The sequence below is a fragment of the Apus apus genome, chromosome 11, assembly GCF_020740795.1.
Source record: "Apus apus isolate bApuApu2 chromosome 11, bApuApu2.pri.cur, whole genome shotgun sequence".
Taxonomy (NCBI): Eukaryota; Metazoa; Chordata; class Aves; order Apodiformes; family Apodidae; genus Apus; species Apus apus.
In genome coordinates, this window is record NC_067292.1 from 18355476 (window position 1) to 18370475 (window position 15000).

Sequence of the window (15000 nt, forward strand, 5' to 3'; positions counted from 1 at the left end):
TGCCCCAGTGTTAACCTTTGAGAAGGGTTGAGGGACAAGGCTGATTCATCAGAGCAAATAACAGCCAAAGTGATCTTTACTGGGCTTAATTCACCCGGAGGCAAGCACGGGACAGCGTGACACCCTGGGTCAGCTCTGCTGTGGGTGCCAGTCAGAGCAGCTCTGCAGGGGTTAGCAGATTGTGCTTCACATGAAGCTTTGCCTGCCCCTTAGATTCTCTCCTTCCAGAAAAGTATTCCTTTTTTGGGGGAAAAAAAACCAACAACACAATAAAACACAACCAAACGAAACCCTCAGTCAAGTTCAAAGATCAGAGCCAGGGTTTCCCCTGGGATGGTTAAGAGAGAAGGGGATCTGGGTCCCACTCCAGGGCAACTCCAGGGCAGGAGCAGCTCTGCTGGCACCTTCATGGGCACAGACCATGGAAAAAATAATTTGGGATGAGAAGGCTCCAGGGAGACCTTAGAGCACCTTCCAGTGCCTGAAGGGGCTCCAGGAAAGCTGGGGAGGGACTTTTCACCAGAGAGGGCAGTGATAGGACAAGGGGTGATGGTTTTAAGCTGAAAGAGGGGAGATTTAGGTTAGATGTTAGGAAGAAAATCTTCACCATGAGGGTAGGAAGGTGCTGGAACAGGTTGCCCAGGGAGGTTGTGGAAGCACCATCCCTGGAGGTGTCCAAGGCCAGGCTGGATGAGGCTTGTGCAGCCTGGGCTGGTGGGAGGTGTCCCTGCTCGTGGCAGGGGGGTTGTGATGTTATGATCTTTGAGGTCCCTTCCAACCTTCACTATTCTAAGGTTCTGGGATCCTGTATCTTCCTGATGGCAAGTCAGGAGGTTGCAGAGCCAGCCCTGGCAGGAGGGGAGGCTGCTGGGAGGAGCCCCTCTCCCTTCCAGAGAGGTGACAAATTCATCGGGCTGTGCGGCTGCTGAGAGCAGAGTCACAAGTGTGCTTGCTGAGCACAGCCTGTGTGCCTGGTGACAGTGACATATGGGAGACAATGAAATAACTGCCCTTATGTCCAGGTTAGTGAGAAAACAGATCCCCTCATGAGCTGGATTTATTCCCTGCCTCTGGTGCAAAGGTAGACAACACGAGGGCCAGGGCTGGCCGGGAGACACGCTGCCTTCCCGCTCCCTTCCCAAGCTTCTTGGTCACCTCTTGCCTGTGGATTTCAGTCGTATCAACCCCCTCACCCTGCCCTGGTCCTCTCCAGTCCCTGCTTGGTGTGGAGGTTTCTGCTTTGCCCAAGGGTTCTTTGTCTTTAGCTGGGTGGCTGAAGCCTCCCTGGCTGGTTTGGCACCCCAGGGTTGGTGAGCTCGGCTGCTTCCCCAAGCCAGGCCCAGCTCTCCTGCTGCAGGTGGGCACGTCCAGCCTTCAGGAGTGACACAGAGATGTCCAAATCCCACCCTCAGGAACAAATAACCCCGAGGCAATGCACTAAGGAGTTAGGCTGGGACCTCCCATGGAAGGTGCAAGCTGTTGGGAAGTGGCAGCAGGACGCAGGGAAAAGCCACAGGGATGGGCTGGGATGCTCTGACCGGGTCAGAACCAGCCTGAAGGAGACCAGCCCAAGCTCTTGCCCTCCTCCTGGCCAACTTCTTCTGAGAAGCAGCTGGGAAAAGGCAGGGGCAACCACGGAAGCATCAGCCCTGCAGCATTTTGTGGCTCCTTCCAGCAGTCCCAGGGGCAGAGCCCTGCTTATTTTGAGCTCCCGAGGTAGCTGAAATACCACCCTGATGGTCATTAAGGAAAAGCTCATCAGATAGAAACTGCAAGGTGGGGGGGAAGGTCTGGGGGGGGCTGGTCAGGCTGTTTTGTTTTGCTTTATCTAATTGCTGGCTTCAGTAGAGAGGCAGAAGGTGGCAGGAGGCTCAGCTCCTCTCACCTTGGGAAAAGCAGGAGCACCGGACCCAGGGGAGGTGGGAAGGGAAAAGTCAATCAGGCAGTATTTAAAAATCTACCTGCTGGGCCCAGGAGGGGGTGTGGAGATTTTAATGTCATTCCCAGCTTGAGATGCAGCCTGGAGAGTGAGAAAAGAAAGGGGGATCTTCTCTTCTTGGATCCTTAATTGCTCGTTAAATCATCTAACAAACGCCTGAGCTCCGGGCTGGCCCCACGCTCCTCAGCAGAGGGGCTTCATCCTTGGCAGGGGGGAGGAGTATTTTTAAAAACACTCATTTCATTGGCTTTTTCTGGGTCTATAAAAATGAGACTTCCGTGGTTCGCTCTGCAAAATAAAACCAAGTTTGGAATATTTGTATAACCATTCAGCAGGAGCAAGAAATTCCCTGCGAGCTGTTGCCCTGCTGCAGCCTGTCTGGCCCTGCTCTGTCCTGCAGGCAGCAGGACAGGAAACCTTTCCCATCCCCAGAAGGGACCTCTGGGGACTGCAGAGGAGCATGGACCAAAAGAACCCCCTGCCCTGTGAGCTCAGCCCTGTTTCTGGCCCAAACAGACTTGGTAACCCCAGTGGGAGATCATAGTATCACGGTATCACCCTGGCTGGAACAGACCTTCAAGATCATCAAGTCCAACCACTACCCTAACTCTGCCACATCCACCACTAAACCCTGCCCCCTGTTTGTTTTAGATGTCACCAGGGATGGTGGCTCAACCACCTCCTTGGACAGCCTGGATCACCAAGTCCAACTCCCACCCCAGAACAGGACAACCCCAAAGTTCACCCCGTGTCCCTGTGGGCATTGTCCAAGTGTTTCCTCAACATTGTCAGGTTCTGTGCCATTACTACGTCCCTGGAGAGCCTATTCCAGTGCTCCAGATGCCTGTCCCTGGTCACTCCCTGTCACTGCTCGTCATCTGTGTCTTCTGCTCCAAGCCTTGGGTGTTAAATCACAGGGGAGAGCCACAAGTCTCAGTAGTGGAAAAGCAGTTTCCCAGCACGGAGGGATGTGTCCACCAGGCTGTTCCCCCTGATGCTTTGCAGAAAGCAGCCTGCAGGTCTGGCCACAGAGCTCAGAAGCAGCCCAGACCTTGCCCATGGCAGCTGGAGAGCTTCAGATGTCCTTTGCCATCACAGACAGATGGACAGAGCTGGGATTTACACATATAACCCCTTTGCAGGAGTCAAGTTAACAGAGGAAAGGCCTCCTTCCTACCTGATGGAAAGCAGGGATGCTCTTCCTGCCCCAGCCAGGCACAAATAACTGCAGCCCTGAGCAGAGTGGTCATTGTCAGGTTTTGTGTCACTTGGAGGCAGTGGAAAGAGCAGAGTTACAGCTCCAGCAGGGCAGGCAAACCCTGCTGATGATCTATCAACGTTCACTGAGCTCACAACCAACTCCAGGGCAGAAGCCAAGCTTTGGAAATGAACTGAACTCTTGAAGGTTCTTCATTTGTCTTGGCTTTGGGGTGTGAGTCACCAGCAGCATCTCTTCAGAAGGAGCAGGGTCTGGGCAGAGGGCTGGGAGGATTCCTCAGCACTGTCATGGGAGGGTTTCTGCAAGAAAAGACTTCCTGTTCATAAAGTCTTCAAAGCACAGAGACTCCATCCCATTAAGCTTTATGGGATGGTGTCTCCACACAGGACTGAGGCTTCTCCAGCCTCTAAAGACTCAGGGGGACTTGAGGGTTTCAGGAGCCTGGGGACGTGGAGGGGGACACCCCCTTACTGCAAAGCAAGCAGAGGTGGGTCAAGAATTGGGGTGTCCTGCGTGGCAAATGAGTGAAGCAGCAGCCACTACAGCCTGCTCCAGTGGGGCTGAACTCAGCTCTTCCAAGGATGTCTAGACATTCCCACCCTAAACCCTCCAGACCCGAGCGGTGTCAGGATGTTATCCTTCAGGAAAAGGGACTGTTCCAGCAAATCACATGCATCTCCCCAGAAGAGCTGCCATCTGAAAGGGACCAGCTGGCCCTGCCCTCCCTGCCATCCTCCTGCTCCCTGGGAGATTCCTCTCCCTCTGTCGCCAGGCGTGAGAGCCAGGCAAGGTGGGCTGTGCCAGCAGGAACCAGCCCCTCCAGCGGGGGCTCCTGGCAAAAGAACGAGGCTTCAGGAGGAGCAAGAAACCAGCAGCTGAACAAAAGCATTTCAGGAGCTTTTCTGCTGCCCTTCCTGGTGCAAACGGCCCCTCCTGCAGCCGGGCTGCAGCCTGGGTGGGCACGGGGATCCCTGCTGGATACGGGTCGCTTTGCTGGGTGCAATTCATAGTGAGCATTTGTACCATTTATAGTGTACTCTTGTGCAATTTGTAGTGCACACCTGTGCAATATGAATTTCCCTCTGTCCCCAAGAAGCTCCACACGCACACACACGGTGCTGACTGGTTTGTCTGCTGACCACAAACGTTTGCTGCCCCGAGGTGGGTGGCACAAATAACCCGGTGGCTTCTTCTCCCCATCCTCTTCTTGCCCTTTCTGCAAAGGGTGGGGAATCCCAAAGCCCCCGTCCCAAGGAAGTGATGGCTTGGGGAGTTGCTTCTGGAACCTCAGGCTCCCAAGTCCTGCATCCCTGTGACCTCCTGGTTCTCCCCTCTGCAGGCTGATGCCAAGATGGTCTGCGATGTCGTAAGTCGGATGGAGGACACAGAGCCCTTCTCTCCAGAGCTGCTGTCAGCTATGATGAGACTCTGGGCAGACTCTGGGATCCAGGAATGCTTCAACCGGTCCCGGGAATATCAACTTAATGACTCGGCCCAGTAGTGAGTATCCCTGTCCATAGTTGTTGGGGTTCAGAAGCTGCATTTGGGCTTGTGGAAGTTTTAACTGACCTCACAGCAGTGGGAGCTGAGCACAGTTCTGCTTCCAGCCCGGGGAGTGTGTCATGTCACAGGGCAGAAAGGGTCAGGCAGGACTTTCATGTCCTCTCTGGCCAGCCTGGGGTCAGGTCCATGATGGCCGTGGCCAGGCCAGGTTCCCAAGCTGCTCCCAGACACCTCAAGGTAGGTTTCTACAACCACGGATCTAGTGAGCAGAGGCAGCCCAACCTGTGGACTTGGCTGATGGCCTCTTTGTTTGTCTGACAGGGAAGAGAAGGGTGTGAGCACCTGCTTTGTGTGGCAGTGCAGCTCTTGGGTTGCTTTTCTGGGAGACCTGCACTGTACTGAGAGGCAGCTGCAAGGGACAAAGCTGGGGAGGGACTTTTTACCAGGGTGTGTAGTGATAGCACAAGGGGTGATGGCTTTAAGCTGGAAGAGGGAGATTGAGGTGAGACATGAGGAGGAAATTCTTTGGTGTGAGGGTGGTGAGAGCCTGGCCCAGGTTGCCCAGGGAAGCTGTGGCTGCCCCATCCCTGGCAGTGTTGAAGGGCAGGTTGGATGGGGCTTGGAGCAACCTGGGCTGGTGGGAGGTGTCCCTGCCCGTGCAGGGGGGTTGGGTCTAGATGATCTTGAAGGTCCCTTCCATCCCAAACCAGTCTGGTTCTGTGATCTTTGCTTTTGTGGGGACAGTGCCTGGTCCTCCTAACACAGTCAGTGGCATCTCTACCCCTGGGGACCACAGCCAGGGCTTTTTAATGGTGACTGTTTGAACCCATGGCTTTGGTTCATCACAAGGACAGGACACCTGCCCATAAACAGCTGCTCTGGCTCTGATGAAACACGGGTGCTCCCCCAGCTCCAGCCCAGACCCATTCCTAATGACCCAATCTGTTTGCCTCCACCTGGGCAAGGAGGGTAAGGCTTTGCAGCCCAAAATTTGGATTGCAGCAGCTGTTGCCATCAGGAAAAATGTCCCCTGGCCCCGTGCTGGACCCTGGGCAGCAGCCAGTGAGAGATGGTGAAGTATGAGCAGAAGGAACAAGCAAGGAGAGAGCGACCACTTCCCCAGTTGGACCCTTGGACCTTGCAGTGGCTTCTCCAGCTGGTGACAGGGGAACACCACAGCCCTGCTTCTGCCTGTCGCAGTGTCAACACGTTCAGCAGCTGACTCCTGCACTTCTGGAGTCCTTGCTGTGTGTTTGGCTTGTCTGGCACCTCTGCCCTGGGCCTTTCCTGGTCGTCTGTCAAAACCCAACCCCGAGCAGTTTTGTTCCCTGTGGTGGGCCTGATGGTCCCGTCTGCACCAGCCCCTCCCACCCAAGCTGGCAGGGCAGGCAGGACTATTGCAGCTCTTGCTGTGCTGCAGCAGAAGGGGAGTGATGACACATCCCTTGGCACTGACCACAATCCAACTGGGAGACCTGAGGATGTGAGGCTGGTGTCCCAGGGTCCTACCCGGCCACTCCTCACCAGGAGCACCTGCACCTCAGTGATGCTCCTGACATGCTGCTGCCTTTCAGTCAGCACTAGGTGGGCATCCATGTCTAATCTAGATTTCGTGGCCTGAAACAGCCAAACCTGCCTTCTCTTGCCAGCTGTTGGATGATATTCTTTTCACCACAGAAGGGTCTGAAGGTGTAAACACACCTTGAGAGGCATCAATTATAGAAAAAGCCAGTCCTACCTGCATTACAACCTGGTGGAAAATTCTTCAGTGATTTCAGAGCCAATCACCTCGAGGAGAGTGTTTTGATTTCCCTTCCATGCAAGAGAGCAGTTGGACCTAATAAGCCTGGCCCTCTCCACACAGCCAAGCTGCTGGGCAGTTCAGCAGCAGGAGCTCTTGGAGCCATCAGCTGAACGTGGCGTTCACAGCAGCATCAACGGGTGGCTGCAGCCCAGCAGAATGAGTTTTGGGGTCTCTAACCAAAGCTCTTGCCTCAGGAAGAGGAGGCAGGACCCTCCTTGCCAAGGGAGGGGGGGGAGCTGTGCTGACCCTCTCCCCTTGCCACCCTGCCCGCCGTGCTGTGGGCAGACACGGGGCTGGAGGGGAGGGTGAAGCTGGAGATAACAAAGTCTTGCTGCCACTTGAGGAGCCTGGGGTGGTCCTGTCCCCAGGAGCAGAGATGCTGTCACAGGGCAGGGCAGTGTGACACGTCCTGCTGCAGCTCTCAGCCCTGCTGCCATCACACCAGATGGTGATGAAGTGTGAGCTCAGTTGGCTCTTCCCCAGGCCCGGTGGACACCCAGTGAAAAAGAGACTTGTTTTTCATTTCATCCTTCCACCCTTTGGGGTTGCTTCCTTCTGCGTGAGGGAAAGGTTTGAGACAGTTTTCTTCTCTTTCTTCCCCCCACCCCACCCCAGGAAAGGGCCCATCTTAATTGACACTGATACTGGGTTTAAATCACTAGCAACCACAAAATGTGGTTTCCTTTGGGCTGAGGAAAAGAAACTCCAGCCAAGAACTCAATCTGGAGTTCCCCAGAGTTCGAAAACCAGTGACAGGTACTGAGCTGGACTCTTCTTTCAGGCTCCTCTTGTTGCTCAGCCACAGGGCCTGGTGTTCTGCTGGCAGGAGGGGAGTCTCCAGCAGGAGGCAGGGGTGGCACTTCGTGACTGCCCAGCACCTGTCTCAAAGCTCCAAGGAACCTTGGTCCTGACATGGCCAGCACAGGTGGGACCTTCAGGAGCAGTCCAGGCACTTCCCTTCACCCCAGAAGCAACCCTCTGAATGCTTTTCAGAAGCCCCCCTTGCCCTGCCTGGCTGTTTCCAAGGACCCACCACTTGGGCTGCTCTTCTTGCCCTCGTCCTACTTTGTTCTTCCTTGAGTTTGTTTTTTTTTTTCACTGGCTCAAACCACAGACCTTCTGCTGCAGCCCCTGAGAGACCCAGTCACAGGCTACTCAACAGCCTGCCAGAACCAGCAGCGTGGCTCTTATTGTCCTCTCATTAATTCCACTGAAAAGAGATGCCATATTTCGTGTCAACCTAAACAAGAAGTGAGTAAAAGCTCTTCTCTCCTAGCAAAGATGGGCAGGAGGGAGTTGCTTTCTACCCTCCCAGGCCAACCTGCCCGAGAGGTGTGGACTTCCCTGAAGAGCTTTGTGTCTTGTAGGCTCTAAAGTCAACCTGGCCTTGGCCAGGATTTGGCAGCTCCTGCAAAGGAACAGGAGAAAACAGCCCTTTTGCAAAGCAGATCAAAAAACAACTGAAGAAGAGAAGAGGTTCTGAAAGGAACCTCCTGTGTCTTGGGCAGCAAAAAGTAAAACCATAAGGAGAGCAAGAGAAGGGAAAAGAGTAAGATGGAGCCGTTGGTTTTGTCTTTTTTTTCTGTTACTGCTTTTTTTTTCCATCATTCCCTGAGGCAAATTTACGGGTGGGTTGAGTTCCACGTTCCTAATCTCTTGATTATGTTTTTATTTCTACTTCATCTTCTCTTCCTTTCTTGTCTCCATGCCTAGAAGCTAAATCTACCTCTGATCATCAAAGGGCCTGGGCACTGCTTTTTCTTCTCCAGCCAGTTTCTGTCTCTGGAAGCACATCTGTGACCCACATTTTGCTTTCAAAATCAGCAACGTGGAGGTTTCCAGCTGGTTTCCTTTCTCTCCCACTTCTGTTCAGGTTTCAAAATTGCTTTGTGTTTCACATCCTCCAGTTCCTGACCAGCCTGGTCAGTGGGGTCCAGTGCACAGGGCAAGTTTGATCTTAACCCCCCAGGCTTGGGGACCTGCTTTGAAGGGCCTCCAAACCTCAGGGGGGGGGAAATGGAGCAGACAGAGCATCCAGCACTGGTTTCCCATCTGCATATCCAAACAAGATGTCTAGGCAGAGGCACTTTGCAAGCACACAGACACCAAAAAAAAAGCCAAAACCCATCTCAAGTTATTCTCCTCCTGCTTCCAAGCACATGGAAAGCTCGTTTGTTAAAGCCAGGGCTGTGAAGCCCCCGTGAAAATGTGAAGTATTTTAGGCCTGAATTCAACCCATCCATCTTCACACATCCCAGAGGTGCCAGGGCTGGGAAGCTTGTTGCCTTTGGCTCTCTCTGTAGGGAGAGATGCCTCCAGGGAGGGACACAGACCTCACTGCTCAGTGGAGAAAGGGAGATGCCACTGAGCCTGCTGCTCTTACCTGCAGCCCTGACAGCTCAGCTCTCTGCCAAATATCAAGCCCAAACTGGACAACGCTTGGGTTGCTCCATCTTCAAGAACTCCTCTGGCACTGCCTTGCAGAAAAGTGGCACCAAACTCAGGGTAAAATACCACCGTGGGCTTTCCTTCTCACCCTGCCTGGTGTGGGACTGTTTTCTGATCTCCTTGCGAACGAATTGTCTTTGCACGATGGTGTCACCTTCCCTGCTGGTTCTCCTTCCATCCCACGTGCCAACACCCACTTTGCACCCAGCAAACAGTTCAGGCAGAGCCAGATGTTGTTGTGATGTGGGGAACAGCTCCCAGGCTCAGCCCTGACAAGGCAGAACTGGAACAGGCTGCCCAGGGAGGCTGGAAAATCTCCATCCTTGGTGACACTCCACACGGAGCCACCTGAGCTGACTTGCAAGCTGAATTCCACTTTGAAGCTGGCCTTGCTTTCAACAGGTCCAGCTGAACTCCAGAGGTCCAGTCCAAACCAGCACTTTTGGCTTGGTCTTTTGTGGGTTTCCCCTCCCCCTCCCTCTTTCTCTCCTGACCCTGGGTTTAAATGGAGAAAGGGGTCACCAGGCTTGGCTGGAGCCTCCTGTTCCTCACCATGCAGGACACGGTCTGTTTTAATGAGCTCCAATTGTTGCTGGCTCTCTCAGCCTGAAGAAAGGAAAATTATAGGTCAAGGTTTTGCATTGATATTCCCATCAGGTGCAGTAGATTCCATTTTCTCCTCCCAGCTTTTGCATGATAATGTGGTTTCCAGCCTGCCCGTCTCACTCGTGCCTGTCCCTGGGCCTCACTGGCATTTAATTGGGGGGAGTAGCCACAGAAATGGAACAACCCAATTAATTGGGGTGACTTGCCTTGCCCTTTGAATTGAACAACCCACCTTTGTGCCTCAGAGCCCGAGCACCAATAAAGCAGGAATGGAAAATCCATCACAAGCAGAGAGGTAGATACTTCTGTTGGAATTCATGGTTTCGTTTACTCCTGTAGGCAAAGATGCCCACCAGCTTGGAATAATTAAGTTCCCCTTATGATTAGCAAAACAAAACCAGCTCACGGGGGCCAGAGCTGGGTGCCTGGAGTCACCAGCCTTGCTCAGGTCCCACAGATGAGATGTAAATAGGTTTCCAGGGAGGAGCAGCTCAACAGCGTCTGCCCCGGGGTCTGGATCTGATAAGTGCAAGGTCAGGGAGATGGGACAGGCTGAGCATCAGCCTGGAAGTGTCTAACAGGGCTGGGTGGAGGTCTGAGACCTCATTATTATCCTCAGAAATGAAGGAATCCACCATCTGGCTACACCTAGGGCTGAGTGGGAGCTGGAGGGAGGGCTCAAGAGGAAAGATACTGTCTTGGAAAGCAGCCAGAGGTTTTCCAGCATCTCAGTCTCTGTCTTCATCCATCTGGAGATCCAATTTCACCCAAACTGAGTGCAGGGTCTCCAGGGCCTGCCTCTGTTTGCCCAAAGCAGGGTGGAGACCACGTCACAGTATCTTGAAGGTGGGTGTTAAGAAATGCTCACCTTCCCATCCCACCAAACACTGCCAGGAGAGCCTGGGGACTGAGCTTCCTCACCAGAAAACTCACTTGCAAGCAGGGGAGGAGACATCTGCAGGATTCCTTGCAGAGAGGCCACTCAGAAACTTAGTCCCAGAGCCAGCTCTTCCCTTTACCCTTTCCAAGCCACACGTGCAAGTCACTGAGGGAACTGTCTCCAAAGACATTTCCTGGCTGGAGCTCACACAAACCCTAAAGAAAATGAAGGAGAAGGGAAAGCAGGAGGGAAACACCTGCTTTCTGAAGGGCCGTATCCCCTCTCAGTCCATGTGAAGGTACCTGAGATGCCATCACCCCTCCACTTAACTTCATCCATGAAGAGGAGAAGCTCAGCTCAGCACCTCCTTAGATATGGATCTTGCAGGCATAAACGGGTGCTATAGTCTTGCCAGTTCCCTCATCCTCCTTTACCCCTAAAAGTCTCTCCAAGATCTGTCTGGAGAGGCCCAGGAGGGAGCACAGGCTGCACTGCAAGGAGGAGCAGAGGAGTTAGCAGAGGTAGTTCCTTCCTCAGGGCCAGAGATGCAGGAGAACCTGCTGCCTCCCTGCCCTTTCTCGTTGCCAGGTCTCATCCTAACGACGTTGCCCTTGGCCCTGGGGCTCAGCCAAATCAGAAACTGCTATTTACTGCCCCGTTTTTTGGCCAAGCTCCAGCCACGAGGGCAGGGAGCTGGGCAGCAGGTCAGGCTGCCAGGATTTGGGGAGCAACCTCTTCTCTCCTCCCCTGCTGCTTGGAGATGGAGGTGCCGGTGCGGCGGGGAGATGCTCAGCCCCTGGCCCCACCCTGGCCCCTGCTTGGGGGATTCCTCAGGCCCCACTGCTGTCCCCCTGCCCCCTCTGGAGGTGCAGCCCCTGCACACACCCCCCATGCCCCCCTGGGAGTGTTTGAGGCGAGGAGGTAAATCCCAAACCAACCATGAGCTTAGCTAAAAGCCCCCCCCCTCCCCGTTTTTCAACATAAATGAAGACAACCTTTGGAAAATTGCTTTTATCTCCTGCTTCCTGAGCCCTCTTGCTTATGCTTTAAAGCCTTTTGTCTGTGAACAGGAGGGCTGGAAAGTCCTTTTGTTGTTGTTGTTATTTCCTTCAGCAAATAGTCCCTCCAATATCCAGCCTCGAGGGGCTGGAAGAGAGAACAAAAACGAAGAAGGGGACCAAAAAAAAAAATATCAAAAAAAAAGGAACGTAGCAAAGATTGTGAGACTTGCTGTAAAATCACAGGAGGTGGTGGTGGTGGTGGGGAGGAAGCTGGGCTTGTTGGGCAGCAGGTTGGAGCTCCTTGTGCCAGTGGGGACAATACACACACGTTGAGGAGATGTCCAGGGTGGTGGGAGCAGCGGGCAGAGCATGAAGGGGTGTCCTGGTGAGCCCCCCCCCACCCCAGGAGCAGGGTCCCAACCTCCAGCCAAGGCAGTCCTGCCACAATGGGGATTCTCCTGGTGAAGCCCTGGGCACTGGTCACTCCACAGACTAATGAACAGAGCAGCTCTGATTAGCCCTGTTGCAAGCAGCACTTTGTCTCTTGCTCATCCAGGCCAAGCACGGGGCTGATGTTCAACCCCCAGCCCTTGATTCCCTGCAGCCTTTTTTTGGGGGGAAAAGGGGGAGAAGGGGGTTTCTTTCCCCATCTAGAAGGCATGGGTGGGACTGTGCATGGGGCATCTGGAAGGAAAACTGGCACTGGAGTGTCCAGGCAGGTGGGAAGGGCTGCACATTCCCTTGGGATCTCCTCAGCAGCTCCCAGCCCCGTGCCTCCAGTTCCTCACAGCCAGCAGGACCTGGGGGGACATGTCACCTGGTTGTGCTCTTCTCCAGGGCTGGTCAGTGCCAGGGATGGCTGTCCTGCCTCCTCCCTCTCCCGGGGACCTGGCGAGGGTGGGTGCCCATTCCTTGCCAGCACACATGGGGATGAGACCATCCCTGATCTGGGCAGAGGAACTGAAGGCAGACAGAGGTGACATCATCCCCCAGGGTGAAATTCCCAGGTTTTGCTCTTGCTGGCTGTGGGTCACATCTGCCCTGGGCAGAGCTGGTTTTGGCACCCACAGTTTCTGGCAGAGGTGCTTAAATGGGACTGGAAAGCAGAAATCTTGCTAATAGCTCAGGAGAAGGGACAGATGAGAAGATCCAGGAACATGGTCTCTACTCCATCACCAGCAACCCATTGTGCTCAGCACAGTGAGCTCATACGTGAGGCCCCTGACTGAATTCAGCTCCTGACAGACCCACTTCACCCTTCGTAGCTGGCCCATCATCCAGCTGTGGGCATCCTCTGTCCACCTGGGAGCAGAGCTCAGATCTCATCAGCTGCTGCCTCCCTCCCAGCACCAGAGCTCAGTCCCTGCTGCAGACACCTCCTGCTGCAGGACCAGCAGCTCTTTTGTTCCCTCCAGCTTAGACATGGAGACCTTAATGCTCCTTCCCCTGCAAGTGTGTCAATAGAGCCCAGGGCCCTGACGAACCTCCCTGGCTGGTGGCTGATCCAGTTAATGACTGGTTACATCTCTGGTCCCTCATGGAAGAGGTGGCCCTGGTGGCAAAGGTGTCTTGATGTCTTCTCCCTGCAGAGGGCTGTGCAGGTGAGCCCACCACCTCGTGTGGACACATCAGGAGCCCTGCTGCAGCCCAGGAGCTGCTTCCTCTGATCCAGGCTCCTCCCCAGAACAAGCCCCTCATTATCCCAAACTCCCCAGGGCTTATTTTTAGCCCCTCCTTTCCTTTTCTTTCTTCCTTCACTTTCCAGCATGGAAAGCCACCAGCTCCACTGACAGCAGGTTTGAAACTCAAACCTGGAGCAATATAAAAAAAAACAAAACAACCCAAAACATCCAACCCACTTACTCTGTTGCATAAAGGTTTAGGCACAGATCCTGCTCACTTCCAGGGTGCTGAGCCCCACCACATCTCACCTCTGCTCCTGCTCTGCTCGTGTCCTTCAGGGCTGGTCAGCAGAGGCACAAGCTGGACAGGAGCTGTCCATGCAGGAATGTCTCAGGAACAGAGCAGATGTCCTCCCCAGGGGATGTGGGGAGGTCTGGGGAGATGTCCTCAGAGAAACTGGTGGGGAAGAGGGAGGAGAGAGGACAGCTGCTCCCACGCAGCAGCTGGGAAGTCAAACCCTGCAGTTCAGAACCCAGGAAGAGGCAGTTCTGCACTGAGAGGGGCAGCAGAGCTGGGAAATTCCTGGCTGCAGATGTGGGGGGTGGAAGTTCACAGTGCTTCAAAAAGCACCTAGACCAGTTTCTGGAAGACAAATCGTGGAGGGGTAATAAAGAGAGAGATCTCACCCCTCCCTTTGGAGCTCCACTCTCCAGAGGAAGGAGGCTGGGAGTGGCTGAGTGCTGCACACCTCCTCATACTCTTCCCTCAGGCTCTGCTCCTGGACACTAGCTACACTAGGTGGGCCACTGATCTGATCCAGACACATTGTTCTTCTCTCCTGTAACTCCTCCAATGTGCAGAAGCCCCTTTATCCTCCCCTCTTACCTACCCTCTGATTTTCAGGTCTCCCTGCAGAAGGATGAGCCCACGTCTGCTTCCCCAGGGCGGCTCCAAAACTGCTCCTGAGTGGGTTGTTAGCGTTGGCTTTTCCTGCAAAGCCCACCTCTCCCCAGCCCAAGCTCTCTGATCCCAGACTCAGACTGTTCCACAGCGTCCTCTCACTCCAGCAGTGTGGAATAATGCTGACCAGTCCCCCACTGGTGAGCAGACCTTGCTCCTGGAGACCCCGTACGTCCCGAAGCACCTTTGTTCCACAGTTCCTCTTGAGTGACTCTGCTCCTCCACATGTGATGCTAAAAATGATTCTGGATCCAGTCATGCCTTGGAAAACTGCAAGTCTAACTAGGACAGCTCAACTCCAACCTGCTTTTGTTCATTCCTCCTGCCTATCATCAGTAGAAAGATCAACTTGTCAGGCTGATCTCGCTGCAGAAGCCCTGCCCAGGCTGCTGCACGGCTGCTCCTCCTTCTCCATGGGCACATCTCCTGCACTCAGCCAGGTCTGAGCAAACAGCCTGTGCAGGGCAAAAAAAATACTCCTCATCCCTGTGTAGCATCCTTCTTGGTGAGGTTTGGCACCATCCTTTGGTAGCAGGGACCATCCTCCTCCTCCTTCCCCAGGGGAGAGCGATGGCAGCTCGATCCAGCAGGGTCTGTTTGGGAAGATAAGCTGGTGCCCATCACTCTGCTGGGAGCTGCCTGCCAGAAGCAGGCACCAGAGGTGGCTTGTGGCTGGCTGGGTTTGGAGGAGGGAAGCTGAGGAGTGTCCATGCTGGTATGGTTGGACATGAGATGAGATTTCTCAGCAGGAACAGCAGCAGGACAGCAGAGCCTGCTGTGTCATTCATGGGGTTCCTGTCCAGGCAGGACACAGCCAGAAGCACAACGTGTGGTGCCTAAAGTGCAGGAGTGAATTTCCAAGACCTCCCTTCTCTGGACTCAGCTCACAAACACCAGATGATGCTCTTGGCCTCTTTGCTGAATTACTCATCCCCTAAGACCTCTTCCTCCTGCCTGCCACAACCCTCCTGGAAGTGCCCGAGGAGCAGCACCCAGCACCTTCTGGCTTCCCCTGGG

The 15000-nt window shown here is 54.3% G+C and overlaps 1 protein-coding gene across 2 annotated transcripts in view; it reads left to right on the forward strand.

Moving 5' to 3' along the window:
- The window catches only part of GNAO1 (G protein subunit alpha o1), a 133241-nt gene that overhangs the window by 88400 nt on the left and 29841 nt on the right, over window positions 1-15000 (forward strand). For both annotated transcript variants that reach the window (XM_051629270.1, XM_051629271.1), the window contains exon 4: window positions 4498-4658. In XM_051629270.1, the coding sequence (XP_051485230.1) occupies window positions 4498-4658 (161 nt within the window). The remainder of the gene's footprint in view (window positions 1-4497; window positions 4659-15000) is intronic.